Consider the following 26153-nt stretch of genomic DNA (forward strand, 5'->3'; position numbering starts at 1 on the left):
GTGGTGAAAATTGTGGGCAGCGGTGTAAAAAATGCCTCAGCGAAAATTCTGACCACTGGTTCGATGGACTGTCTGCAATGGAGAGGGCAGCCTGAAGTTACACGAGTAGAGGGGAGTGATGAGCACAACAATGTAGCAATTGGCAACTTTGCAGAAGTTGAAATGGCAGTAGGTGTGGTAGAGGGATCGAAAGAGGCAAAATTGTGCGTTGAATGTTGATGTCGCACCAGAAAAAGAAGTGGCAGCTTTGTGTGTGACGGGCAGTGGTGAGTGAGTGGACACCGCCAGCTGGAAATTTCGGGGCGGAGACGCAGCCCAGCGGCCAGTGAGATGCCCAGGGGTGCCAGGGAACCCCGCCGCCTCGGCACCGATGACGAAAGGTCCCGGGTGCTGCGAAAAATCTTGATTAGCGCTGGATTAGTTGACAGGGGGCCACTGAAGGATGGCTCTGCCTTCACAGTATCAACACCACCATCACCAGACAATGCAACTTCCGGAACAACCGAAGGGTCAGAGGGAAGCACCAGTAGAACGAGGGGCAGCAGGGGTCTGAATTTCGACTGAAACAAATACGAGGCGCTTTGCATGAGCTACCACTTGTATAGCGACTCCGCGCATAGAGGTAGATATATCTGGTCGCATGTGCAAGCACGTGCCCCTCCATAACATCAACTGCACATGCTGCGGTGCTCTTTCGCTGAATATGAGGGACTCACTGCCGAGGGGAGAAAATTGTCTAAGGATGGTGTGCAAGTCCCTGTATACATTGCTTTCAACTTCCTCTGAATCCGAATCATTCTTTAACTCGACCAGGAGAGGCGCAGCGAGCGCAGGCAGGATCTCAAACGAAAACGGTTGAACGATACCCCTCCAATGCCTATTGTCTTGTACCTGGACCGCTTAACGCCACCCCCGCGAAGTTCACACCCCCGGTAGCCACGGGCCTACCCAGGCACCAGGTAAGGCTGCTGACGCCCGGGGCTTTTCCAAGCTAGCAGCAGCTCGTCAGACTGGATCGACCACCCAATCGCGCCCACCAAGGCTGAACTGAAAATTGTTAACGCCACCACCCGGCAATCTCCGTCCCTGCTTAACAATCCTTTTGTCGGATCGTGCACTCACCAACTGCGTCAACTGCGATTTATTTCAACCCATTCCCTGCGCTGACCTCGAGCATGTTCCTTTGTCAATAACATTTGCTGCAGTCGGCTATGGGTCTCGAGAACATCAAGCACGTCGTGCTCATCCTCTCGGGCAAAGGAGGGGTCGGAAAATCAAGTGTCACTCTGCAACTCGCCCTCTCCCTTACACGGCAAGGTCACAATGTCGGAATCCTTGACATCGATCTCACCGGACCCTCTATACCCCGTCTCCTCAATCTGGAGGACAAGAAAGTGACACAGGCTCCTGGTGGCTGGCTACCGGTCAAGGTACATGACGCAAGAGACGCAGGGGACGAAGACAAACCCGCCAGAGGCTCCCTCCACGCCCTGTCTCTAGCATTCCTCCTTCCTTCCCGCTCGTCGGCTGTCATCTGGCGTGGACCAAAGAAGACGGCAATGATCAGACAGTTCGTTTCCGACGTTCTATGGCCGCCGAATACAGACTACCTTCTCATTGATACCCCACCGGGCACCAGTGACGAGCACATTGCCATTGTCGAGGAACTACACAAACTTGCAGCCGATGTCCAACCTGTGACAGCCTCTAACGGCAATGGCCTAGCCCTCGAAATTGACAGCAGGCCAAAACTTTCTGGGGCAGTCGTTGTCACTACTCCGCAGGCTATTGCGACAGCAGATGTGCGCAAAGAGCTGAACTTCTGTGTAAAGACTCAGGTACCAGTGCTTGGAGTCATTGAAAACATGGCCGGTTACATGTGCCCCTGCTGTGGCGAGATAAGCAATGTCTTCAGCAAAGGCGGAGGCCAGATCATGGCTAGTGAAGCCAATGTTCCTTTTCTAGGCTCAGTTCCCATCGATACTGGCTTTGGGGCCTTGGTCGAAGGCGCCAAAGACGTGTCAAACACCGCCAACGACGCTCCAGTGACGAATGGTCATGATTCAGAGGAGTCTTCAGAACTGGTTGAACGATACGGAAAATGCGGGTTATATCCTATTTTTGCCGATTTCGCCACCACAATAGACCAAAAAATACAGAACTCCTCGGTGCCTTAGTCTAAAGCTATCTGTCCGCTCTTCGTCTGACTCATATTACAGCGTGGGTGGCCGAAGTGTTTTGGCTCAACATGTCTCATCACCACTCTAGCCCTCACACTATCCCTGCGCCCTTACAAGAGGTAGTCAGGGTGCGCAAGTGTAACAGACCAACATTGTGGCAGCTTTCAGGATCAGGATCAAATCTCTGGACAGACTTGAACACTTTCCACCTTATGCTTGAACGGCGGTTATCCGTGCACTTCTCAGCCTCTGCGAGGAAGTTGGCGTAACAGAAGAAGCCGCAGCGCATGACTGGATTATGCACCGTGCCGTCTCCCACGCCCACAGAGTGTTCTGATCAACCCATCTTACGTCTCTCGGGTTCAGACTCGAAGAGATTCCAATATCAGAGACAGCATTTCCTCTGGCTTTGGGAAGTGATGACTTGTCAACGTCATCGGCATTGACTGATGGTGCCTCTGCCCCAGATATGGAGGCTCCTAGCTGCTCTTGCGCCTTGTTAGTTTGGGTGGACATACTCGCCGGCTCGCAGCTAGGTCGATCAGCGGTTACGGGGAGTTTGTTGTCATCCGCGCTTGGTTGCTCTGTATCTGCTCTCTTGGGACTTGGATTGCTCACTTGCTGTACAAGGTTCGCATCGAGTGTGGGTATGTTCACAGGTCTATTTTCATCTGTCACGGAGGAAGCTGGGACGTCCGGTTCCAAGCTCGAATGGCTGAGCTGCTGCATCTGTGCCATCATAGTCGAACTCAAGCGCTCCAACCATTGTTCGCGACGTGGCGAGTGGGCAATGATGCTATCCATCCAGTTTGCGCGTAGACTTCGTTTCCTAAAGTTGAAGGTATGAGAGCCTGTGGAAGACGAAGTACTATGCCCGGGGCTGCCCGTGTCGCTATGTTGTCCGGGCGGACAAGGAGAAGACGATGGTGTTGATAACAATGGCGACGAGGACAAGGATGCGTGCTTATTCTGGTCCATACTATTGATCAAGTCGATTGCGCCAATCATCTGCGTGCGGCCCGCCATGCGGAACGTGTTCGTCTGGACGTCGATATTGTTTTCTTGAAGCCAGGTGGCAGCGGCTCCTCGGGCTCGCGCAGACCAGGGCATCATAAACGCTGCTGCCTCGGAGCGAGCCAGCCGCGAGATGACCATGAAGACGAGCAACAACAAACCGTCCCAGCCCTTCTGGGCGGCTACGTATGTCATGGCCAACAGCTGGAGGTAGTGCGTGAGCTGGAAATACCAGAAGAGCCATCTGCAAGACCGCTCCGTGGTGATGGCTAACATGGGCTTGTTGAGCAGCCTGTCGATGATGGCGCGGTCGCCGCGGTAGAGATGCCAGGTCGACGCATTGTCGTGTGGCGCCACCAGCATACAGGCGGCATCATACGTTTCGTTGTTGTCGAGGTATCCCGGCGGCCGATGAAAGGGGAGGCGATGGTTGATCAGCGCATTGATGCAGGATAGCAGGAGGAGGGCACATGTTCCATAGGCACCGCACAGCGCCAGCAACCCTGCGAGTGCGGTGACGAGAACATGGCCGGATACAGTGCACAGTCGCTCTAAGAGACTGGATGTGGCAGTGCGTTTGCTGCCCGCGGAAGCCTTGTTGAAGCGCAACTCGACAAGGTGCAGTACCTGCGGCCTGCAGAAGGCGACGTTCTTGGGCATGGACGTTTTCGTCGGAGGCTTTCCGTCCACCTGTGGCTGTGGCTGATGTCCTCCCCCATTGCCGGTCTGCTCTGGTGCCGTGGTCTCAACGTCGATGATCTCGGTCTTCCCTCGGAAGGCGTGTGCAGTGAGCAGCTCTCGCGCGGCACCGTTGGCGCACTGGAATACGCTGCCCCAGGAGACATCCCACACGGTGGTCGACCCTGCGACACCTGCGCTGCTTGTCTGGTCGAGCACGGCCGATCCTAGCAAGAGCAGTCTGGCTACACCCTTGAGCTGGCCGAGCTTGGGCATGAGATCGAGGCAGATTTTCCCCCGGAGACACGCGTCGCCTATCACCTGGAACTCGTCGTGTGAGCTGGCGAGGTGCACGATCAGCGGCACCAGAGCGGACCACTCTGTGATGATATGGGGGAGAGCGGGGAGGGTAATATAGCTAGCATTGCCAATGGTACTCATCTTGTCTGAAAAGGCACCGTCGCCGTTCTTGTCTTTATCATAGTTTCAGAGAATAAACCATCCCTTCCATAATTCCAGTGGTATATGTAGAGATCGAGGCACGGAATCAAAGGAGATTCTCCCCCCCCACTCGCTGGGGCTGTGCTGGGGCCATTGTTGCCTGCTCTTGATCGTACGGAAGAGGAGAAGGCATCTCTATTCGACCTCAGCTGAGTCAAATCAACCTTGGAAAGCTTGGACCGGGGAAAGAGGCAGATTCGCAGTGTCCGGGTGGCGCAAGTGGCGCAGTTCAGAGACCCGCAAGGCTTTGGTCGGTCAGTCGCTCAAGGGGCTGTATGGAGGATTCAGCGGAGGAAGGTGAAGCGAGGGTTTTGATATCGCGAATTGTAACACTGACACCTTGAGGGAGTAAATGAACGTGATAAGACACATTACGGCTTCATCCGTTGCTCAGGGGACTGATGCTCTGCGAGTCTAGACGTCGGTACCGAGTGCTTAACTAAACCACGCAGTCCTTTATGATCTAACCGTCATGGAAGGCCCCTTTGCGTACTACGGTACCCTGATACACTCCCGGACCACGTCAGATATCGAGATCCTCACCGACACGCTGATCATAGTCGACGACACAGGCAAGATAAGTCACATCTATCCACAGTTTGAGCCTGAAAACGGACGAAGTCTAGAGGATAGCATTGGATCATTGCTCAACCGACCCGACGCTCAACTACCCGTCGTTCGCTTAGAGTCACCCAGCCAATTCCTCGTTCCGTCCTTCATCGACACCCATGTCCACGCACCTCAATTCTCCATGCGCGGTCTCGGCCAAGGCCTCCACATTCTGGAGTGGTTGGATCAAATCACCTTCCCGCACGAAGCTAAGTTCTGCGACACCGACTACGCGAGGCAAGTCTACTCGAGATGTGTCGAGATGGGTCTCCGCCAGGGCGTGACCACGGCGTGCTACTTTGGCAGCCTGCACACGCCAGCGACCAAGATCCTCGTGGATGTGTGTCTCGAAAAGGGCCAGCGAGCGTTTGTAGGGAAGACGTGCATGGATAACCCTGACACGAACCCGGCGTATTACCGGGAAGACACTGCGGACGCGGTGGCTGGAACTCAAGAAGTGATTCGGCATTGTCGAGCCGTCGACGAGAAAGGTGACATGGTCAGGCCCATCCTGACGCCGCGGTTTGCAATAAGTTGCACCTCAGAGTCTCTGACGGAGCTGGGAAAACTGGCCAAGGAGCACGAGCACACATATGGAGTCGGACAAGGCGTCCCGAACCAAACGCACTTTTGTGAAGCTCAACAAGAGATCGACGCCACGTTAAATCAGTACAAGGGATTTACCTGCGAAGCCGACTTGTACGCGCACTATGGGCTGTTTGACCACAACTCGGTGCTCGCACACTGTACACTGCTCAGCGAAGCTGACCAGGCCAAGATCAAGCAACAAGGCTGTGGAATCGCCCATTGTCCGGCGTCCAACACCACCGTCGGCGGCGGATTCATGGCCGCCCTGATCCGCAAACTCCTGTCCGACGGGGTCACGAAGATCGGCCTGGGCACCGACTCGGGAGGTGGCTTCTCATGCAGCATCATGGACGCCATGCGCCTGGCCGTGATCGTGGGCAACGCACGCGAGATGATCTCGGGAGGGAAAGAAGAGCGATTGAAGCTGGACGAAATCTTCTACATGGCGACGCTGGGCGGAGCTCGGGTGCTGCGGATGGAGGACCGAGTCGGCTCGTTCGAGGTGGGAAAACAGTTCGACGCGCTTTTGGTGGACATGAGCGATCCTCCTCCTCACCACGGCGAGTCTGGCTTCCCCGGGGGTATTCAAACAATGATGGACGGGGAGAGCCGAACCGCCCAAGGGATCAGACAGGTCTGGGAGAAATGGGTCATGACGGGGGACGATAGGAACTTGACGAAAGTGTGGGTGGGTGGGAGAACCAAGAAGGACATAACGCATGGAAAATCGTGAATAGGGATTGCGGGTCATTGCTATGCGACCTCTGTGATAGAAAAGAAGGCACCATGGTCACCACAGACATGATTCAAGGGACTCGTTACGGTAGGCCAGCCTGGTGAACACTCCTCTGATACTCTGTTGGTACAGCCTTGTCCGTCCCTTTTTGGAACGCATCGAACCCCACGCAGGGTTGCGGGGTGACTGCCCAGGCGTGCCAGGGTAGGAGGTGGAGGGGCACGAGGGGGATGTGATATTCTGGATATTGGACATGACTTCGGCAGTTGACACGAACAGGGAACCAGACAAGACCCATGTCCAGACACACACGATGTAGGTTGTGAGGGTATCTGGTGTCTCGTCTATGCCATCTACTACCTGGCCCTGAAAATGATCACCCCGTCTTTCGAGCTATCAACACTCGCACCTATCATGTACCTAGGTAAGTGACCCGGTAGGTAGCCTGGTAGCTAACTCCTGAGAACCCGTCCGTTCTTCGTTCCCTGCATGATCGATCCGTCACCATCACCATCATTTTCCAGCCATTGCTACCTACTAACTACCACCTACAAGCAAGCACAAGCACTAGCACTACACTAGCACCGCGGGACCCCGAGGGGTTCTTCACAAACGAAACATGGGGCATTCGCTCTTTTTGGAGAACGGCCACGACCACGGTTACTATGTGTCGAAAGAGAGAGGGAGAGGTGCAAAAATGCGGAGATTTGGGTACACTGTACGTCCCTACATGCCTACTTTTAGGGAGGTGGGTGGTAGGTAACGTCCATATATCTAATGTCGGTAAGCGGGTAAGTAACTCCATTCATGACCCCTGGGATACCAAGCTCCAGCCAGGGTTCGAAGAGCCAGCCGACATCTTACAAAAACGCAGGTCCTGTCTCGAGTATCTCTTCAGACAATACCCCTCAGGCTCAGGCTCAGGCTCGAGAGGGTGAAGGACTTATTTTCTTATCGAGTTAACAAGTGAACTAGTTTCATGCTTTCTCGGACCACGATACACGATACGAATTGAATAAAATATCAACGTCGTCACCAGATTGCAGGTTCAACTCAAGTTCCGGGTGTCATAAGGCACAATAACAATGGAGGCCGAACTCGCCGAGCTCAAGGCCGAAGTCAAGCGTCTTCACGCGAAATTGCAAAAGGTCGAGGGTAAGTCACCCGGAAAACAGATACGAAAGGAGACGACGTGGTGTCCCTTTTGTTTTCGGACACTTGCTTGCCAACCCTCAAAAAGAGAAAAGATTGCAGAGGCATACAACAAGGGAAGAAGAACTGGGAAATTAAAAGGGGGGGGGGGGGGGGGTGACACACTACAGATCGTTGACTTTCGAACACCATGTCTGATTATCGGTGATTTTAGACGAGGCGGAAATCCGCAAGGTCCATTTCAAATACGGGTATTATATCGACAAGTGTCTCTATAATGAGGTCAGTATTTCGGTCATTTCCCTCGCTAGGAATCATGACACTTTGCGAAAAAGACAAATATATACATCCCAGAACAAACAGACACATGTAACGACAAAGAGAGACCAGAACAAATCTAACGCACCCACCCAGGTCGTCGACATGTTCTCCAACCACCCCGACGCGTACGTCGAGTTCCTCGGCTCGCGCTACCGTCGCAAGGAGGGCATCCGACGGCTCTACATTGGGCGGTTCCAGACGCACTTCGTCAAGGGCCGCAACGGCCCCGTGTACGGCTTCCTGCTCGACCACCCGATGATGCAGGAGATTGTGGACGTGGACGCGACGGGGACGCGGGCGTGGGCGCGGATCCGCGCCCTCATGTCGGCGGGCACGCACCAGTCGATCCAGGAGGAGCACCCGCGCGGCCACGCCCAGTGGTGGGAGGGCGGCGTGTACGAGAACGAGTACATCAAGGAGGACGGCGTGTGGAAGCCCTTCCGCTACCGCTATTTCCCCTTCTGGCACGCCGACTTTGAGCGCGGCTGGGCCCACACCAAGAAGAACTACATCCCCTGGCCGACCAAGACGTACCCAGAAGATCCTCTCGGCCCGGACGAGCTGCTCGAGCAGAAGATGCTGTGGCCCGACACGCGCGTCGTGCCGTTCCATTACCCGCACCCGGTGACGGGAAGGATGGTCAAGGATGACGACCTGCGCGCCCCAAAGTACGGCGAGGACGTGAGTACGAGCTTGCCGCCGTTGAGTATTGCGTTGCCCAGGGATCAGCAAGAGAAGGAGGCCGAGGAGGCGAAGAAGGTGGTGGTGGCAGAGAATGGTGAGATTGCGGATACCACGCCTGCGTAAAAACCATGATTTTCCGATTCCATCTGGACAGCATACGCGTGGGGTCGATGTTCTATCCCATCCTAGGAAGCTGTGTTGGATGCGAGCCTAACCGTACCCTACCCAACTGTGATTGTGATAAGGTAACGTATCCAGAAATAGGCAAAGTTTACAAGATATGTGGATCTACGAAGATGCAGGATCTATATCCTCCATGCCCACATATTTCGGTATCTAATCAACCTATCTATCTCAAAATCTATACCCTCTTGAAGCCCACTAATTGGGCAATAAAAGGCACCCACATCAACAGCATATCATAAGCGTCGGTTTACTCGGTATAGATATCGTCACGCTCAATAGTGACTAGTCTCACTCAATCGGATGTAATGCAGTCCGAGACATAAAATCAAGGGCGTTTGACATTGACCCGTTGACCCTTTGACCCTTGTACCCAAGTGACAAAAGCCTGGCAACGGTGAACCCGGGCCGGGTGGAAATAGACCTAGCTAACCCATGTCCCTATCTGCACAGAGAGTGTAAACGTCGCGCCCATAACACCCAGATGAGAAACGCCACCTCCCCCATGTTTTGAAAGTCAACTGGCCCCCAGACCCCCCGAAGACGCTAGGTTTCTCCCCCAACCGGTCGAATTGTGTAGGTAGTCTAGATGGTCTAGGTTGGTCAGAGAAAGAGAGGTGTGTGTATATGTGTACATGAGAGGGGAGACCAAGAGGGAGGAAGTGAGCGGATATGCCAGACTTTCCCAAATCTGATAATGGATTTTGATCGCTACCCCTCTCTCCCTTATTCAACGCGGAGATTAGAAGTCCCAAAATTCGAGGAATGGGGAAGCGCATAAGACGAGACGCAGGGAGGAGGGGGAATAGGTAGTATCGAAAGCGAATCCTATGGTCGGTCGGTTGGTAGGTCCGTTGGTAGGGGACACTCGAACTCGCCCTTGTCGGCAGTTGCATTTTCCCATCGCCCACATGCCGAATCGAGCGAGATGTGAGAATACCGAGCGAATACAGGATTACAGGGTGCCGCTACAGCATATACTACTGCCTAGTAGCCATGCAAGCCTTACAAAACCAAACTACATAGGTAGGATGGGCAGTGGCAAGTATTATTACTTCTAGTATGTAGATACACAGTCGGGACACAAAAGGGGATGAAAGTCGACGTCCATTCATCCTCATACTATATACATACATACATACATACACACCTAAGGACATCTACATATCTATATATCGACATACACCCTAGGACCATAAGGCAGACGGAGAATGGATTGGATCTAACAAAGGATCTAGAGGAGGTGTATCGGAAACAGAGAGGAGGGGAATATAGAAGAAGGGACAGGCACATCAGGCCAGAGAGCACAAAGATCATATACATATACAATCCCATCCTCCCCTTTCTGACATCCCGTCAACAACCTCGCGCACTCCCGTCATAATGGCACACATCTTCGACCTCGCCCCCCAACTTGTGGCAAGAAACTACAAGGACGGCATCAGAGCCACCGACCAGGTCCAGTACCCCGCCACGGCCGTGTTCCAGGGCTTCAACAAACCGTCGCGCATCGAGGGCGACGTGTTCGACCTGGAATTCAGTGGCAAAATCCCGCCCGAGATTGACGGGACCTTCTACCGCGTGCAGCCGGACCACCGGTTCCCGCCCGTCTTCGAGGACGACATCCACTTCAACGGCGACGGGAGCGTGACGGCGATCCGCATCCAAAACGGGCACGCCGACTTCAAGCAGCGCTATGTCCGGACGGATCGGTACAAGGTCGAGACGAGCGCGAGAAGAGCGCTATTTGGGAGGTACAGGAACCCCTTCACGGACAACGAGACGGTCAAAGGGGTGGTGCGGACCGCGGCAAACACCAACATCACCTTCTGGCGAGGCGTCTTGCTGGCGAGCAAGGAGGACGGGCCCCCGTACATCATGGACCCCGTCTCTCTGGAAACGATCGGCCGGTACGATTTCGAGGGACAGATCCTCACACCCACCTTCACGGCTCATCCCAAGTTCGACCCGGACACGGGAGAAATGCTGTGCTTTGCGTACGAGGCCGGCGGGGACGGCCACGACGGCTCCAATGACATTGTGGTGTGGACCATCGACAAGGATGGGAAGAAGATCGAGGAGTGCTGGTACAAGGCCCCGTTTTGCGGAATGATTCACGACTGTGGCGTCAGTAAGAATTACATGGTCTTGCCGTTGACACCGATCAAGTGGACAGGCATCGAGACGTTAAAGGGCGGGGGGAATCACTGGGCCTGGGATCCCAATGAGGATCAGTGGTATGGCGTTGTACCCAGAAGAGGAGGCAAGTCGGAAGACATTGTTTGGTTTCGAGCTGACAATGGTGAGTGCGTCAAACATACCTGTCAAAGTCTGACTTATCTGAGCATTTACCTCCTGAACAGGGTTCCACGGACACATCGCAGGATGCTATGAGAACGAAGACGGCCACATCGTTTTCGACTTGACCGTCGCAGATGGCAATGTCTTCTTCTTCTTCCCACCTCTCGGCGAGGCTGAAGGTCCCCTGGCCAAGCGCAATCAACTGAGCAGTCCGACCACCCGATGGATATTTGATCCTAGAGCAAAGTCGGGAACACGGGTGACTCCCGCCGAAACCTGGATGACAAACGGCGAGTTTTCTCGGATCGACGACCGATTCGTGACCAAAAAGTACAATCACTTTTGGCAAGCCAAAGTCGACCCGACGAAGCCTTACGATTTTGCAAAGTGTGGACCACCAGCAGGCGGCTTGTTTAACTGTCTCGGCCATTACAGCTGGGATGACAGGACCGAAGACGTCTTCTTCGCGGGACCGACGGCGACCTTCCAAGAACCAACATTCATCCCCAAGGACGGAGGTTCCGAGGGAGAAGGATATCTCATCGCCCTGCTCAACCAACTCGACGTCCTTCGAAACGACATTGTGATTATGGATGCGCTCGACGTGGCCAAAGGACCGCTGGCGGTGATCCACCTGCCGTTCAAGCTGAAGCTGGGCCTACACGGCAACTTTGTCGACCATAGAGACATCAATGAATGGCAGAAGAGACGATCCGAATCCGGCGATATCGGGCCCGCTGAGCCAGCCAAAGAGCCTTTACCCTGGCAGATCCGCCAAAGGGAGCAGGGTCAGAGTGAGCAGAATGGAGTCAATGGTGCTGGATCGAATGGCGTACATGGTGTATAGTAATGCACAAGTTCGAACATTCCGGCACAGAAGCTCGATATAGGCGCATATTTCCTGAAACAGAACATATGAAGCTTGTCTCTTTATCTAGTGCATGCCGTCTCGTAATGCTGGATTTGTCGGAGGAGCGCCGGTGCCGTCTGACCTGAAGTTCTGCGGTCAGCAACGGCATAACGATTCCTCCTACGTCCGTATCCGGCGGCCGAGTATGGAAAAGATTCTCTAATGAGTGACTGGGAAAGCTCAGTTTCGTCTTCTGAAGGTCTCTGTAAGCCTGTAACCTGTCTACAGGCATGCTCAAGCCAGCTACACCCCCGGATCGAGGTTCGTTGTGGAAGGATAGATATGGAGTGCTCGCTGCCAGTCAAACGAACTGCCGCTTCGGGGGAGGACGAGGCTATGCGCTACCTGAAATCCGCAGTCAGCCCTCATGCCTTGGTGGCATCCTGGGATCGAACAAGTAATACGGGGTTCTAGATCTTGTACAAGCACTTGTATGTCGGGGATCCCCCACTGGGGCGCGGCAACTTCGGGTGCCTCTTCCGATGGGACAGATGCCAGGCGTATCTCCGTCCATATCGGCAGTTACATCTGTGCAGCATGTTCTCGACGATTAGAAATTGACATGCGTGGCCTCCATTCCCCTGTATTGACAACTATCGACAATTTCGTCTGAAGCAACACGAAAAGCCATCTCATCGATTGCGAATAAGCCAAAATGGGTTCCACGGGCAAGATAGAGACAAGGCTGTTCATCAATGGCAAGGTATGTTGAATCCTCAATGATGCCAACGATGGTATTGATGTCGGTATAGTTCGTCGAGTCTTCAGACGGAAAGACGTTCCCTATCAGGTCACCAGCGACGCGGGAAGTTGTCGCCGAAGGTACATCACAAACTTCCAAGTGCAAATACAATGCAAATGCAATGCTGATCTCCCATTTAGTGTACGAAGCCAGCGAAAAGGACACCGATGCCGCCGTAGCTGCCGCCAAAGCAGCCTTTCCAGCATGGTCTGCTCTCTCTCCTGCCGACAGAGGCGTGTACATGAAAAAACTGGCAGCCCTGTTGGTCGAAAGTGGCGAGGAATTTTCTCGACTGGAGGCTCTTTCGATGGGTCGGCCGGTGTCGACGTATTACGACAATCATGCCGCTGCAAGCACCTTTGAGCATTATGCGGAGGCTGGATATGATGCCCAGGGCGTCAGCAGCTTGAATACCCCAGGTTTTGTCAACATGACATTCAAGCAGCCGTACGGGGTTGTCGCCGCCATCATCCCCTGGAACGTTCCGCTCTTATTCTTCGCAAGCAAGGTCGCCCCGGCTCTTGCGGCCGGAAACACTGTTGTCTTGAAGAGCAGCGAGAAAGCGCCACTAACGGTATGTGAAGCCTGCAATCGACCAAGAGCTTTGCTGACACTCGGCCCCTCAGTCCGCGAAAGCTGCCACTCTGATCGAGAAAGCAGGGTTCCCTCCAGGAGTCATCAACGTTCTATCCGGACATGGGCAGACGTCAGGGGCCATACTATCGTCGCACATGGACGTCCGAGCCCTCAGTTTCACAGGGTCGTGCCGAACTGGTCGGCTCATCCAGGCCGCAGCAGCAAAGTCCAATTTGAAGCATGTCGTCCTCGAGTTGGGCGGCAAGTCACCTGCCATTATATTTGACGATTGTGATCTCGAAGATGCCGTTCAGGAGACCAAATTTAGCATTCAATTCAACAGTGGCCAAGTATGCATGGCCAACAGCAGAATTTATGTCCAAGACACCTTCGCCGATAAATTCATCGAGGCGTTCAAGGAGCAGTTTGCCAAAGTATCGGCCGGCGACCCCTTGGACGCCAACACCAACCATGGTCCACAGGCTGATTCGGTGCAATACGACACGGTGCACAAATATATTGCAGCTGGAAAGTCGGCTGGGCAACTGGCTCTTGGTGGCACACCAGATGTGCCGGGTCTTGCAGAGTCGAACCAGCAAGGTTATTTTGTGCCCCCGACAATCTTCCTGCACACTCCGGAAGATGCCACAATAATGAAAGAGGAGATCTTCGGACCTGTTGTGAATATCAATACCTTCAAGACGGAGGAGGAAGTGATTGCCAAAGCCAATGATAGCGAATTCGGTCTGTACGCCGCGGTTTACACCAAGGACATTAACCGAGCCATGAGATTTGCAAAGGCATTAGAAGCAGGCACAGTTGCCGTCAACTGCACCAGTCCCACGACAGCAAAAGACATGCCATTCGGTGGCTACAAGAGTAGTGGTTCGGGGCGGGAAGGTTTCGGACACAGTCTGAACAATTTCCTCGAGACCAAAACGGTATTGATCAAGATCAAGTGATGCTGATTTCATCAGCTTGCCTTCCTGGCGATGCTGCAGTTGGCTAGACATAGACAATCCGTGTGGGAAAGAGTGTATCCGAGCTCAACAGAGATGAGTGTGTCCATGGTCCTATTCGCTGCCTGATAAGTCCCAAGTATACTGCTGAGCGCGCGGCTGGAAGGTTCTGACCATGTTTCCAGTTTTGCCGCTTTGGTCTCCATGAAGAGTCAACAAGCTCCCACTCCTCAGCCTAGGGATACACACCTGAAATGGCATCCAGCCGGACGTCTTCTTTTGAAGAACAGCTGATCGAGATCACGCACTTCACCTTGAGTAATGAACGTTAGGTAGAATAAAAATCGATGTAGAAGGAATAGCGCTTAAGAAAACCCGGTTTAGATCCTCCAAGCCGAGTCGTTCGGCAAGATGCTTTCGCTTTGTCGGATGCCCCGAAGCGAATGAGAAGGTGAGTTTTGAGGGCAAGGTTTGTAACTCAGGAGACATGTAGTGTTTCGATGCAAGCTTTGTACTAACTCCTCCGTCGCGTCGCCACGACGCGGTTAATACTGGGAGAAAGACCAAGAGCAGAACATGAGGAAAAATCCGTTCACATAATCGAAGAAAAACTCAGGCTCTCATTGCGGGTATCGCTAGCCTTATTGCACAAATCATGGCCATATCTCCCACAGATATGGTCAGCCAGAGTCACTCTTTTTGCAACCTCTTCGGTGCACAGAGGGAAGGTCAACAACTCTTGATCTTCCATAGTTGATGGGATCAAACTATTTGACCTCTATTCGTAAAGTTCCGGGCTCTCTGTGGCAACGACCGGATTTCTTCGTGAGTCCCGTGCGCGTTGGTTCCTGTCGAGGATGTCTCGAAGTTGGGACTCTGCGCTTACCGCCCGGTTGGGTTGCCCATGAACCCAAGGGACGAAACTGTGTAACTCCATTCTAGGAATCAAGAATTGTAATCTTTCCAGGAGGCTGGTGGGCGGAGGTGGACAGGGAGTAGCAGGCCCCTCGAAAAGCCCACTGTCGTCAAAACTGTAGAGTGGATAGTGGCGGCCTCCTTCTGAAACTACGGGCGGATCAGAGACGGTAACTGCATTCGCTCCAGCAGACAGGTATGTCTCTGATACAACCGCATTCGTCGCCCTGGAAGGCATTTCTTCGACTTCGTGTTCCGCGGCAGAGCTCTGAAGCAAACGGCGCGACGCGCGTGATAGCTCAGGGTGCGCGAGCCGCCCATGGTCTTCAATGACTGGTGCCACCTCCGATAGAATCGCCGGTGCCGAAGTATGACGAATCGAGCCTGTTCCCGGCCTTGAGGGACCTGCTCCCGGGGTTTCGCTCCGCATGCGCCTCGTGCGCGGGACAGCTTGTAGCCTCTCAAGCAAGCCGTATGCGGCGGAGCCAGTGTGACTTCCCTCGATGAGACTTGCATCTTCTCGGACGATAATGACATCGTCGGCGGCGGCAGCCAGGCGTTCGTTGCTTGCGCTCGCCTCGGCCACGGCCTGTAAAGGACTGCTCATTGCCCTGATCTCGCCCTGGGGAGGCAAGTGGCTCTCATGCTGATCTGCCAGCACTAGCCTGCTCCTCCCAAATATCTCAGATATTGCATTAATGTCCTCTTCAATGTCCTCTTCAATGGCCGCCATGATCCCCCGAAAGCTGAACTCGTGAGCAGGGGGCAACTCGTTATTCATAATGCCCTGTTTTGACCTCGGCCGTGGGGGATGGATCTGGAGCGAAGCATCGTTGGAATGGACACGCACGAGGAGGGGTGGTGAAGGGATAGTTGTAGTCGAACTGCGACCCCCAATCGACGGGGTTGGGATGTGCCTGGTTAGGCTTGAGCGAGATGCATTGAGCTGGTGGAAGTGCAGGCCGGTCGGTAGAGGAGAGACATTGCTTCGGTCACTTCGTAGGTAGCTCGAAGAGGGCGGGAGAGACCTTGATCCAGGACGTGGAGGAGTGGAAAGAAAAGCCCATTGCCCTCCAAAGCGGCCCGACGACGTGTCTGTTCGAGCATCCATATTCCGGGATCTCAAGATAAACAACGCATCATTGAAATCACTGTCGTATGAGACGAAACCAACCTTCAGATACGCTGCGAGGGCATTGAGTTCAGCAACGGAATGGATGCGTGCCGATGGGCTCTCGCATTGATTCTTGCAACCCAAAGACCAGGTATCGTGGCACGCAGGATATGGAATAGAGCCGCCGATGGCAGTACAGCCCAACTACTTACATGCCGACGAGTACAAGACGAGGTATAGAGTGAAGGAGCAGCAAGGCGACGTTGCAAAGCGGGAAGGTTTTGGACAAAGTTCTGGCGTGGCTGCGTTTCATTTGTCGGGACAAGAAATCAGTGTCTCCCAAACTAGCATCCAAAGATGAGTAAAAACTTCTCGGAGCTCACTACGACTCACCCCGACCACGCCGCTTTTATAACGACTCACCCTCCCTCTCACCTTTATACTCACCCGTCATTCTCGATGGATATCAATCATGAGCTCCCACCTGCCAATTTTTTTCTTTGGTCGTTCTTTTGATTGATATAGAGGAAGTCTATCCGGATGTCCAAACATTTGGAAGGGTTCGTAGTGCCATTATGGCATCGTAGAGATTCATGGTGACGGGAATTGAGCAATCGTCGACAAGTATTACGCATACCCTTTTCTGATTCCCCATATATTCAACAGGGCTACGTACTGTGGCTCTTGGAGAAGGCTGGTGTGAATGAGTTCACAGACGGGGATCGATTTATGCTATCCATGCTGAGCGTGTGGTAAGATCCTCAAGAGTCTGACTTCGTTCATTGGACGATTCAATGATCGGAATTGAATCGCCGTGATGGAGACATCAAGACCAACGGCATTAGCAAGGCTGGTGCTTCAGCGCCAACGAGCAGAAAACACTCAGTCTTGCAACGGGTTATTTCCACGCATGGTTGGCGGCTCTCGCAATAAGTCTTTGAGTAGTTTCATTGGACACATTTTGCGATGCTGATTGCAGTCGTCGCGTGGTGCATTTAACACCTCTTAGCCCTAAACATTCCACCTGTCTCCATTATCAGAGCCGAGACTCCATTTGAGGCATTGCGTGTGGACCAATACAGCATGGGATTTCTCTAAATATCACGTGATGACAGAAAACAACTATTATCAAGCCATCAGTCGTCCTTAGTCAAGCCCATCATAAACTCTGCTGCACCAGGACGTCATGTATTTCCGAATCAGAGAACACAACCTTGGCAAATGGATTCGCCCGGGTTTGTCCGTGCCTATTGCAGCCGCCGGACCAGTTTGGACCGCATTCTGACTTGGTATTTTCCACATTTCGATGCAAAGCACGCGCAAACTTGTCTGCCTAGTACTGTATGCTCCGAAAGTGTGCCTGCTCTATCTGCCTAAATGGCAGTTAGGTGCTCTATCCTTTCATCTAAACTACCATCTAACATACCCTTCATACTGCCAGTTGAAACTCCTACCTTGGAATTGAAGAGACGAGCATTAGCACCAGCATCGCGATTGTGCCATGGTCAATTTCCAGAGCTCCGACATCCCTGACCTCAGCAATCAGGTCATCATTGTTACGGGCGGCAATGCCGGCCTAGGCTATGAAATGATACGCCAATTGCGACAACACAATCCAGCTCGAATCTACCTGGCTGCGAGATCTCAGCAAAGGGCTGAAGCAGCTATCCAGCAGCTTAAGCAAGTGAGCCCCAAGGAGCGCCAATCACATTTCTCAATCTTGACCTATCCTCCTTTGCCAGTATCAAAGAAGCAGTTCGAGCTTTCCGGCACGCCGAATCCCGCCTTGACATACTTGTTAACAATGCTGGTATCATGATGACCTCCGAAGGTCTCACAAAGGATGGATACGAGATTCAATTCGGAACCAATGTCATCGGGCCAGCCCTGCTAACTCAGTCCCTGTTGCCAATGATCAAGGAAACTGCTGGACTTAATCCCGAGGCAAGAGCTGTATTTTTGACATCTGCATCAGAGGCAGTGGCTCCCCGCGATATCTACGACTTTGCTGAACTCAAGACAACAATGTCGGGTCGCCATACAACGAAGCGATATGCACTCTCGAAACTTGCAACTATACATTATGCCTCAGCACTCGCTGAACGGCACAAAGGAGTAAAGATTGTGAGTGTCCATCCTGGCATGGTCGCTACAAACCTTCATCACTCTTCCACGGGCTTCTTCTTGAGGCCATTCCTCTATGCCGCGATCAACCTCTTCGCCACCCCTGTCGACAAGGGCGTCTTGTCTCAGATCTGGGCCGCTGTCAGTCCTGACGTAAAGACGGGAGAGTATTATAGCCCGATAGGCATTGCTGGAAAAGGGTCCAACGCAAGTAAGGACCGCAACTTGCAGGAATCATTGTATAAGTGGATTCAAACCGAGTTGGAAGCACAAGTCGAAGATCTCACGCAGCCATCGTAATGGGGATGCAAATTTCACCGTTCCAGAACTTTCACCCCTAGGCATCAAAGCGGAATCCGTATTCCATTATGGGAACTCCCTTTTCCGCTCTTCTAAGCGCTCTTGACTGATTGTACCATCGGGACTTCAGTGCTTAATTACCTAGCATTTGAAGGTTTAAGATAAGAGATTTGCCCGCAAAGTCGTTGGCGAACGCTGTGCGCAAATACTCGATCAAACTAGGCTGGAGTCGATATGATACGGACCGTGTTTCCTGGACGTGAAAAGTTTGACGCTGATCGTTCTCTCCCACCACTGGACGTATTCAAGCTACCAAGCACTCGAGCCAGGCAGCTCAGAAAGCCATGATTTTGGTAAGAATCGCGCTGTCCATTTCAGCACTGATTGGTGCCCAGTTCCCCTTTTCTCTCTGTTAAGCATCTGGGTCAATTGGGAACCCACTTGTACACACGGAACTGCAGGTCCCGGATGAGCTGATCTATTCAAAATACCGTGGATCCCTGAATCACCTACATCTTCGATTCATTCAAGAGCCTCTAACCGTGTGTCAGTCTTTTGAGAATATTTGGGGATTACCTCAGCCTTTTCATCTGGTGTCGATGTAAACTTTGCACGTCAACCTTTTTCTCCCCTGCCCACTATGGTTCCAGCAGCAGCTCATCCTGCCGTTACTCTCGAAAGCGAGGACCATGCCCGAGATGCTGCCTTCAATAAGGCACTTCACGGTAGATCTTCGCAAGCGCGTGGAGGCCTCGCAGCTATGAGGCAGAAGGACCATACTGCTCAAAAGACTGCAGTCGATGAGTACTTCAAACACTGGGACAATAAGGTCGCTGCTGAGGAGACAGACGAGATTAGAAAGGCACGCAGAGACGAATACGCTACTCTGACCCGACAGTATATTTCTCTGCTGGTCGTTCCTTCGTGATCAGTACTGACAATCTCCTCTAGCTACTATAACCTCGCCACCGACCTATACGAGCATGGTTGGGGCACTTCCTTCCACTTCTGTCGCTTTGCATACGGAGAATCGTTCGACAAGGCTATAGCGCGACACGAACACTATCTTGCTATGAAGATGAACTTACAAGAAAACTCCAGAGTTCTCGATGTGGGCTGCGGTATCGGTGGGCCGGCTCGGGGATAATCAAGTTCACAGGGTGTAACGTGGTTGGATTAAATAACAACGACTACCAGATCGAGCGATCGCTCCTCTATGCACAGAGAGAAGGTATTGCCAATAAATTCAGTGCAGTCAAGGGTGATTTCATGCAGATCTCGTTCCCCGAGAACAGCTTTGATGCCGTGTACGCCATCGAGGCTACGGTGCATGCTCCGAGTTTACAGGGAGTTTATGAGCAGATCTTCCGCGTTCTTAAGCCCGGTGGTGTATTCGGCGTATACGAGTGGCTTATGACCGAGGACTATGACAACGACAACCCCGAGCATCGCAAGATCCGATTAGGCATCGAGCAAGGAGATGGCATTTCCAATATGGTCAAGGTATCTGAGGGACTGGCGGCCATCAAGGCCGCTGGATTTAAGCTTGAGATTCACGAAGATCTCGCCGAGCGACCGGATACGACGCCTTGGTACTACCCTCTCGCAGGGGAATTCCGGTATATGGGCGGTCTCGGGGACCTTTTCACCATCGGGCGAATGACTTGGTGGGGGCGAGGATTGATGCACAAGTTCTTCGGCTTGGGAGAGTCGCTGAGACTGATGCCGCGAGGCACGCAAAAGACGGCCGATTCCCTAGCCCTGGCAGGAGATTGCCTGGTAGCTGGTGGACAGAAGAAGCTGTTTACACCGATGTATTTGATAGTTGCTCGAAAGCCAGCTCAATAAGGGAGATTTAGGCTAGATGAAGTGTGATTGTTTATTGCTATCGAAGCGAGAGGAGGAGCACCGGTGGACGGGACAGTCGACGAGATGGTGCTTGATCAAGCTGTTGAAAACCAGCTGGTGAAATAAGAACCTGATGTGCTCCTTAGACTAACTCGTTGGAATGTATGATGCAGAAGACGACAAAGCCGACGTTAATAAGCTTGTGGAACGGCTAGTACGAGGGACAGTAGATGATAACGAGCTCGGCATTCTTGACGTTGTTAAGACGGTGGAAAGGGCTGAATCGGTTGATAACCTCGCGGACTTGGTTCAAACAGTGTCACTCTGTTGAGGACACCTACAGTACCAGTCACGCACATTGAAGATATGAATGGACTGCACCAACAGTTCCCTCATAGATACATGCTGTCACGTCCTTGAGAAGCTGTTTCAAGGTCGCAGAGAATAGAGACGATGTCCAGCCAAGTGGCTCTCGGTCAAGCTTCGGCAAGTGGTCTTACCCCAGATCATGGGACAGCAGGTACAGTGAACTTGTGACGATTGGGACGCCAAAGATTGTAAAGACACAGCTCCCTATCGGCCGCTAAGGTGCCAGGGCCTTTCGCCGCGCGACCCGGTTTGAGTACAGGGCGGCGTCACCCTCGTCCCTATCGGGGGTGAGCGTCGAGCAGTTTTCACTCATCTTGGCGCCATCCAGCCCGAATTCTCGGTTTACCACACTCTGCTTTCTACGAGGTATTCTTTTGTGTTTTTGTGTTGGTGATAAGTTGTGACTCGTCGAGTTTCAGTCCTTGGTCCTCTAACTACTGAATACTGAGACATCCTGTATCCCGAGGACGACAGCTATCGGGACGAGATGCCCACCCTTCAGCCCAAACCTGAAGCTGACCTTGTCCGACTGTCAAGCCAGATCCTATTTTACTGCGAAAGGCTACGAGAGACGTCCTCCCTACCTCTACGGAGGATTGTCATTGTAACCTGACCACTCGAGAAGACACACAGTTCACCAGGGTATCCTCCTTGTAATGTCGCCGAACGGATGTACTCCAAAGCCACAACATCGTCAGCAAGGATAGCAGATAGAAGCAGGCAGAAGCAAAAAAATAACCAATATGGAGCTGAAGTCGCTAGCTCTCACGAAAAAGGAAGCTCATTCCCAAAGCCTTGGAGCATCCTTTAGCGCAAAGAGGAGGCAGAAACGGGTGAATCTCTTAGTCTACCAAATGCATTCAACAGCCTTTTCTTGCGCAACTTTGAGGGATTCATGACTATGTCTACCTCATATCTACCCACGGCTCACCAAAATTTGATGCCGCACAGCCCCCAACTCGTGCCATCTCCGACTTACTCGTCCACCAGAGATTATCTGATAAGTCTCGAAGGATCAGGAGACTCCGGAATCAGTAGCAAGCTTGTCAAATCGATCAGGACTGATGAGCCACGTGTAGATCGATCGCAGGCCCCGTGGAGCAGGCTGAGCCAAGGACTGGTCAAGCGGTCTCGCACGCTGCCCCATTGGTACCTTTTCTTAATGGATACTCCTCAATGCAGCATCCCCTACTGTCCTAGACTCGTCGGTTAGCAGTGTTGTAACCCATTGCCGACACCAGCTTGTTCTTTTCTCCCAGGTATTTGCTTGGTCACTGGTAGCCCCTCTATTGGGCGAAGTGCCTCAAGCTTTCCGCAAGCTTCCCACAAGCTTCATGCAAGCTCCTGCAAGCTTCCACAAGGTTACCCTGGGACGAATAGCATCGCCTCTGTTGGGAGTCACCTGAACTTTCCGTAAGCTCCAGACACCCGGTGCAGTGGTACAAGAGCTCGAAACTCTCCTCCAAGTTTCTATCATGCCTCCTCTTCTACCATTTGGTCCTCTCTCTCTAGGAGTAACCTTGATAGAGGAAGCATTATGTACTTCCCTGTGGCTCTCCTAGCTGGCCTTCCAGCCCTGGCAGCCGCCTCGCCTACCCCGCGACAACGGCGCCAGACCAGCACGAACTCGTCTTCGGGTCTTCTCACCGACATCAACATCATCCAGCAGTACTGGGGTCAGATCACGCCATATGCGGACAACGCTGAGGACTACTTTGGAGTCAGCGATGTTGGTCTACCAGATGGATGTCAGGTCGAGCAGGCTCATCTCCTGCAGCGCCATGGAGCTCGCTTCCCCGGCGGAACTTTTGACGACGGGCCCAACAATGCCAACTTCGCGGCAAAGGTCATGAACTGGACACAAGCCAATTCTTCGTCCCAATTTACCGGGCCACTCAACTTCTTGAATTCTTACCGCTATGACCTCACACGAGACTTTCTCACGGGCATTGGCGCTTCGCAGTCCTTTATGGCCGGTGTTACTTTCTGGAACCGATATGGTCGTACTCTGTATAACGCAACCCAAGGCCAGGTCGCATACAACGCCACTTTCGCCAACGGGACCAGTCGGCCCAAACTGACCCTGAGGACAACGAGTCAGTCTCGGATTGAGAATACACAGATCAGTTGGGCACTGGGGTTCTTCGGACCCAGTTACCAGTTCACTCCAGACCCAACCCTGGCTAATTTCACCAACCCATTCGACCTCGTGGTCATCCCAGAGGGCGGAACCGAGAACAACACCCTAGCGTCGTACGATTCGTGTTTCAATGATTTCGACCCAGTCACTGGGTATCTGGGAGATCTGGATCTGTTGAGCTATTTGCCTCTTTACCTGTCAGACGCCCAAAGTCGCCTATCCCAGTATCTTCCAAGCGGGTTTAACCTGACACTCAACGACACGTACGCCATGCAGTAAGTCAAGCCCGTGTTTTGAATTCAAAATCTCCTCGCACTCACCTCCAAACAGGAGCATCTGCGCGTACGAGTCCAACTATCTAGGCCAATCTGATTTCTGCACTCTCTTCACCGAGGACGAATGGTCTGGGTTCGAGAGTACCCTCGACATCGAGTACTACTACGACTACTCGTACGGCAACCCAACGGGAAGGGCACAAGGTATCGGGTATCTGCAGGAGCTGCTAGCGCGGTTGCAGAACCAGTTCATCACGGTTTCCAACTCGAGCGTGAACAGCAGCCTGACCAACAATTCACAAACGTTCCCGCTAGGCCAGAAATTCTACGCTGATTTCTCGCACGACGACATTATCATCTCGGTGCTCACGGCGGCCTCCCTCGACTACCTCCGCGACCCGCCATCACTCACAGAATACCCGCCAAACCCGAACCGGCACTTCATCCTGTCCCACTTGACGCCGTTCTCTGCACGACTGGTAACGGAGGTGATTGGATGCGGCTCCGGCAATCCGGTGCCCAAGAATGCGTCGCAGACGCAGTACTACCCGACCCAGTACGGGTACAACCCAAGCAACGCGACGCACAAGTTCATCCGCATGCGGCTGAACAACGGCATCCTTCCACTGTCGACGATCAGGGGGGGCTACTGCGGCAACCGACCTGACGGCATGTGTCCGCTGAGCTCATTCTTGACGAGCCAGGCCAGCTCCTACGAGGCGAGCAACTATGACTACGTCTGTTTCGGAAACTACACCATCGACTTCCCGAATAATGGCACCGACTATGATGGGACACTGTTCAGCGGGAGCGCCAAACAGAACGGAGGGTTGAGGAAATGGTGAGCATAGGACCCTCATAATCACAGAGACTATAGCCCCATAGCGTCGCCCCCAGGACTGTGAAGCAGTTCACGCAGGGGCGAGTGAACATGTACATAGGCACTCGCAGTATATACGATGCGTCCGCCAAAGGATGATAATGAAATGACGATAAGGATAATCGCAGCACAGAGCAGGGCATGTATCTGGGATCCTTGTTTGCGCATTCTTTTTCTATTGTGTGTGCTACAGCATATCCGGCGTGATGACATTACTCTGCAGACCGTCGATCAAGACCTCGCGCATGGTCTGGGCGCTCTTGACCCGGATGTCGACGAAGCTCTGGGGGCTGTAGAAGGCGGTGTGCGGGGTGACGACCATCCTGCCGACGAGCCACTCCTCCTTGTCGCGGTAGGCCTTTATGAGGGGGTGGACGGCGTCCTCCGGGATGGGTTCCTGGGGGAGGACGTCGAGGCCGACGCCGGCGAGGATGCCCTCGCGCAGGGCGCGCTCGAGCGCGTCGAGCTGCAGCACCTCGCCGCGGGCGGTGTTGACCAGCACGGCACCGCGGGGCATCAGCTTGACGAGGTCCCAGCCGATCATGCCGCGGGTCTCGCGGGTGCAGGCGCAGTGGATGCTCAGGGTGGTGCTGCGGCGGAACAGCTCTGCCATGTCCTTTGTGCGCTCGATGCCGAGGGCCTTGTCGACCCCGTTGGGCAGGTACGGGTCGTAGAAGAGGACGTTCCACCCGAACGCGCGGGCGCGGAGGCAGGCGGCGGTCCCGATCCGGCCCAGCCCCAGGATCCCAAACACCGCCTGCGGCTGTTGGATGCGCGAGATCAGCGGCGTCTCAATGTACATCCACGGCGCGACGTAGGGTTGTCGCTGCCGCTCATGGTGCAGAATGATCCCGCGGCGCAGCGAGAGTGCCAGGGCCAGTGCGTGGTCGGCGATTTCGGCCGTGCCGTAGTCTGTAAATAGCCGTGGCCGTGGCCATGGCCATTGTCAGTCGTAAGGCTCACTGGGACATAGCTGGGCGACTTGAGATGAGAGAAGGGCGGGAGGATATGGGATCACAAAGTATACAGAAAGGGGGCTCGAACCTGGCACGTTGCAGACAGTGACGCCCCTTTTGGCCAATGCGTCTCGGTCCAGTCGATCATACCCGACACCCATCCGGACTATACTACCCACGATCAAAAACTGTTCCCATTTCATTCCCACACGGAGGAGACGTGGTTCGTCCGACGGGATTGATGGAAGATACCTGGTATAGTAGACTTGGAGAGAAAGAAAACTCACACTTTCAACTTTGGGAACAACTCGAGGTCGGCGGCCGTGAAGCCCATTTTCAACACCAGGATCCCGTCCACTTGATCCCTCAGGTCCTTGGGGATGGTCGACCAGGGTTTCGGCGTCGGAGCGCCCACGGGAAACAGAGGCGTCGAGACATAATTCAACTTGTAGGGATGAGGTGGGTTTGCCGTGAAGATCTCTTGTTCCACGACGTCGTCCTGAAGAGATCAGTTACTGCAAAAGACATCGAGCACCCTGGAATATGAGGATCAACGTACAGGGTAGATACCGTCTGCTTGGATGATTGTATAGGTTGGGACCTCGGGTACTTGGTCAGAGCCGTTGGCTGTGCCGACGAGGTGAGATGCATTCGCTGCCATGACGATCTTGTTCTTTATAATTTTTCCCCTGAGCGTCTGAATGAATAGTGACAAGGATGTATGAGTAGACTTGGTGGCACAGAGTAATCTTGAACTAATAAGAAATACTTGTATGGGAATATAAAATAACTATGGATAGGCTCAAAATGCCGTTGGACTGGAATGAGGGGGATGAGAATCTGGAGAATTGGCCCCCTGGAGTTGACCGGGGTTGAAGCCGATACAAGACAATCCGATACCGGACATGTTCTTCCGTGTCTCTGTGCCTCTCTTTTTTTTCGGTATTTGTCCAATATTCCAAAGACCACAACTTGGCATATCATATTTGGTTATTGACCTGGTGTGGCGGTCACCTGTTGCCTCTGTATATGATTGTGTCGACCTCTGTCTTTTCTCTGTCCCAACGCGTTGGCCATAAAATGAACGAAAATTGGTGT

At 53.2% G+C, this 26153-nt stretch overlaps 11 protein-coding genes across 11 annotated transcripts; 8 read left to right on the plus strand and 3 right to left on the minus strand.

Annotated features, from left to right (window-relative positions):
• Nucleotides 1-1211: 1211 nt before the first annotated feature.
• Z517_06524 (uncharacterized protein) lies at nucleotides 1212-2177 on the plus strand (the record flags this gene model as incomplete). The annotated part of the gene is made up of 1 exon (XM_013428263.1): nucleotides 1212-2177. The coding sequence occupies one exon, from the start codon at nucleotides 1212-1214 to the stop codon at nucleotides 2175-2177; it is 966 nt and encodes a 321-aa protein (XP_013283717.1).
• A 213-nt stretch (nucleotides 2178-2390) lies between these two features.
• Z517_06525 (uncharacterized protein) lies at nucleotides 2391-4313 on the minus strand (the record flags this gene model as incomplete). The annotated part of the gene is made up of 1 exon (XM_013428264.1): nucleotides 2391-4313. One exon carries the CDS (start codon nucleotides 4311-4313, stop codon nucleotides 2391-2393), a length of 1923 nt encoding a protein of 640 aa, XP_013283718.1.
• Nucleotides 4314-4845: 532 nt separating this feature from the next.
• Nucleotides 4846-6303, plus strand: Z517_06526 (guanine deaminase; the record flags this gene model as incomplete). Its single annotated transcript, XM_013428265.1, has 1 exon — nucleotides 4846-6303. The coding sequence occupies one exon, from the start codon at nucleotides 4846-4848 to the stop codon at nucleotides 6301-6303; it is 1458 nt and encodes a 485-aa protein (XP_013283719.1).
• Nucleotides 6304-7391: 1088 nt separating this feature from the next.
• Nucleotides 7392-8586, plus strand: Z517_06527 (uncharacterized protein; the record flags this gene model as incomplete). Its single annotated transcript, XM_013428266.1, has 3 exons — nucleotides 7392-7461; nucleotides 7673-7740; nucleotides 7873-8586. 3 exons carry the CDS (start codon nucleotides 7392-7394, stop codon nucleotides 8584-8586), a joined length of 852 nt encoding a protein of 283 aa, XP_013283720.1.
• Nucleotides 8587-10029: 1443 nt separating this feature from the next.
• Nucleotides 10030-11794, plus strand: Z517_06528 (uncharacterized protein; the record flags this gene model as incomplete). Its single annotated transcript, XM_013428267.1, has 2 exons — nucleotides 10030-10948; nucleotides 11010-11794. The coding sequence occupies 2 exons, from the start codon at nucleotides 10030-10032 to the stop codon at nucleotides 11792-11794; spliced, it is 1704 nt and encodes a 567-aa protein (XP_013283721.1).
• Nucleotides 11795-12512: 718 nt separating this feature from the next.
• On the plus strand, nucleotides 12513-14137 carry Z517_06529 (uncharacterized protein; the record flags this gene model as incomplete). Its single annotated transcript, XM_013428268.1, has 4 exons — nucleotides 12513-12560; nucleotides 12610-12679; nucleotides 12740-13173; nucleotides 13226-14137. The coding sequence occupies 4 exons, from the start codon at nucleotides 12513-12515 to the stop codon at nucleotides 14135-14137; spliced, it is 1464 nt and encodes a 487-aa protein (XP_013283722.1).
• A 775-nt stretch (nucleotides 14138-14912) lies between these two features.
• On the minus strand, nucleotides 14913-16903 carry Z517_06530 (uncharacterized protein; the record flags this gene model as incomplete). The annotated part of the gene is made up of 2 exons (XM_013428269.1): nucleotides 14913-16234; nucleotides 16840-16903. 2 exons carry the CDS (start codon nucleotides 16901-16903, stop codon nucleotides 14913-14915), a joined length of 1386 nt encoding a protein of 461 aa, XP_013283723.1.
• Nucleotides 16904-17664: 761 nt separating this feature from the next.
• Nucleotides 17665-18587, plus strand: Z517_06531 (uncharacterized protein; the record flags this gene model as incomplete). The annotated part of the gene is made up of 2 exons (XM_013428270.1): nucleotides 17665-17847; nucleotides 18006-18587. 2 exons carry the CDS (start codon nucleotides 17665-17667, stop codon nucleotides 18585-18587), a joined length of 765 nt encoding a protein of 254 aa, XP_013283724.1.
• Nucleotides 18588-19227: 640 nt separating this feature from the next.
• Nucleotides 19228-20435, plus strand: Z517_06532 (uncharacterized protein; the record flags this gene model as incomplete). Its single annotated transcript, XM_013428271.1, has 3 exons — nucleotides 19228-19484; nucleotides 19539-19714; nucleotides 19747-20435. 3 exons carry the CDS (start codon nucleotides 19228-19230, stop codon nucleotides 20433-20435), a joined length of 1122 nt encoding a protein of 373 aa, XP_013283725.1.
• A 1906-nt stretch (nucleotides 20436-22341) lies between these two features.
• Nucleotides 22342-24064, plus strand: Z517_06533 (uncharacterized protein; the record flags this gene model as incomplete). The annotated part of the gene is made up of 2 exons (XM_013428272.1): nucleotides 22342-23219; nucleotides 23275-24064. The coding sequence occupies 2 exons, from the start codon at nucleotides 22342-22344 to the stop codon at nucleotides 24062-24064; spliced, it is 1668 nt and encodes a 555-aa protein (XP_013283726.1).
• Nucleotides 24065-24286: 222 nt separating this feature from the next.
• On the minus strand, nucleotides 24287-25716 carry Z517_06534 (uncharacterized protein; the record flags this gene model as incomplete). The annotated part of the gene is made up of 4 exons (XM_013428273.1): nucleotides 24287-25011; nucleotides 25144-25226; nucleotides 25343-25554; nucleotides 25615-25716. 4 exons carry the CDS (start codon nucleotides 25714-25716, stop codon nucleotides 24287-24289), a joined length of 1122 nt encoding a protein of 373 aa, XP_013283727.1.
• Nucleotides 25717-26153: the final 437 nt, after the last annotated feature.

Source organism: Fonsecaea pedrosoi (assembly GCF_000835455.1).
Source record: "Fonsecaea pedrosoi CBS 271.37 unplaced genomic scaffold supercont1.4, whole genome shotgun sequence".
NCBI lineage: Eukaryota > Fungi > Ascomycota > Eurotiomycetes > Chaetothyriales > Herpotrichiellaceae > Fonsecaea > Fonsecaea pedrosoi.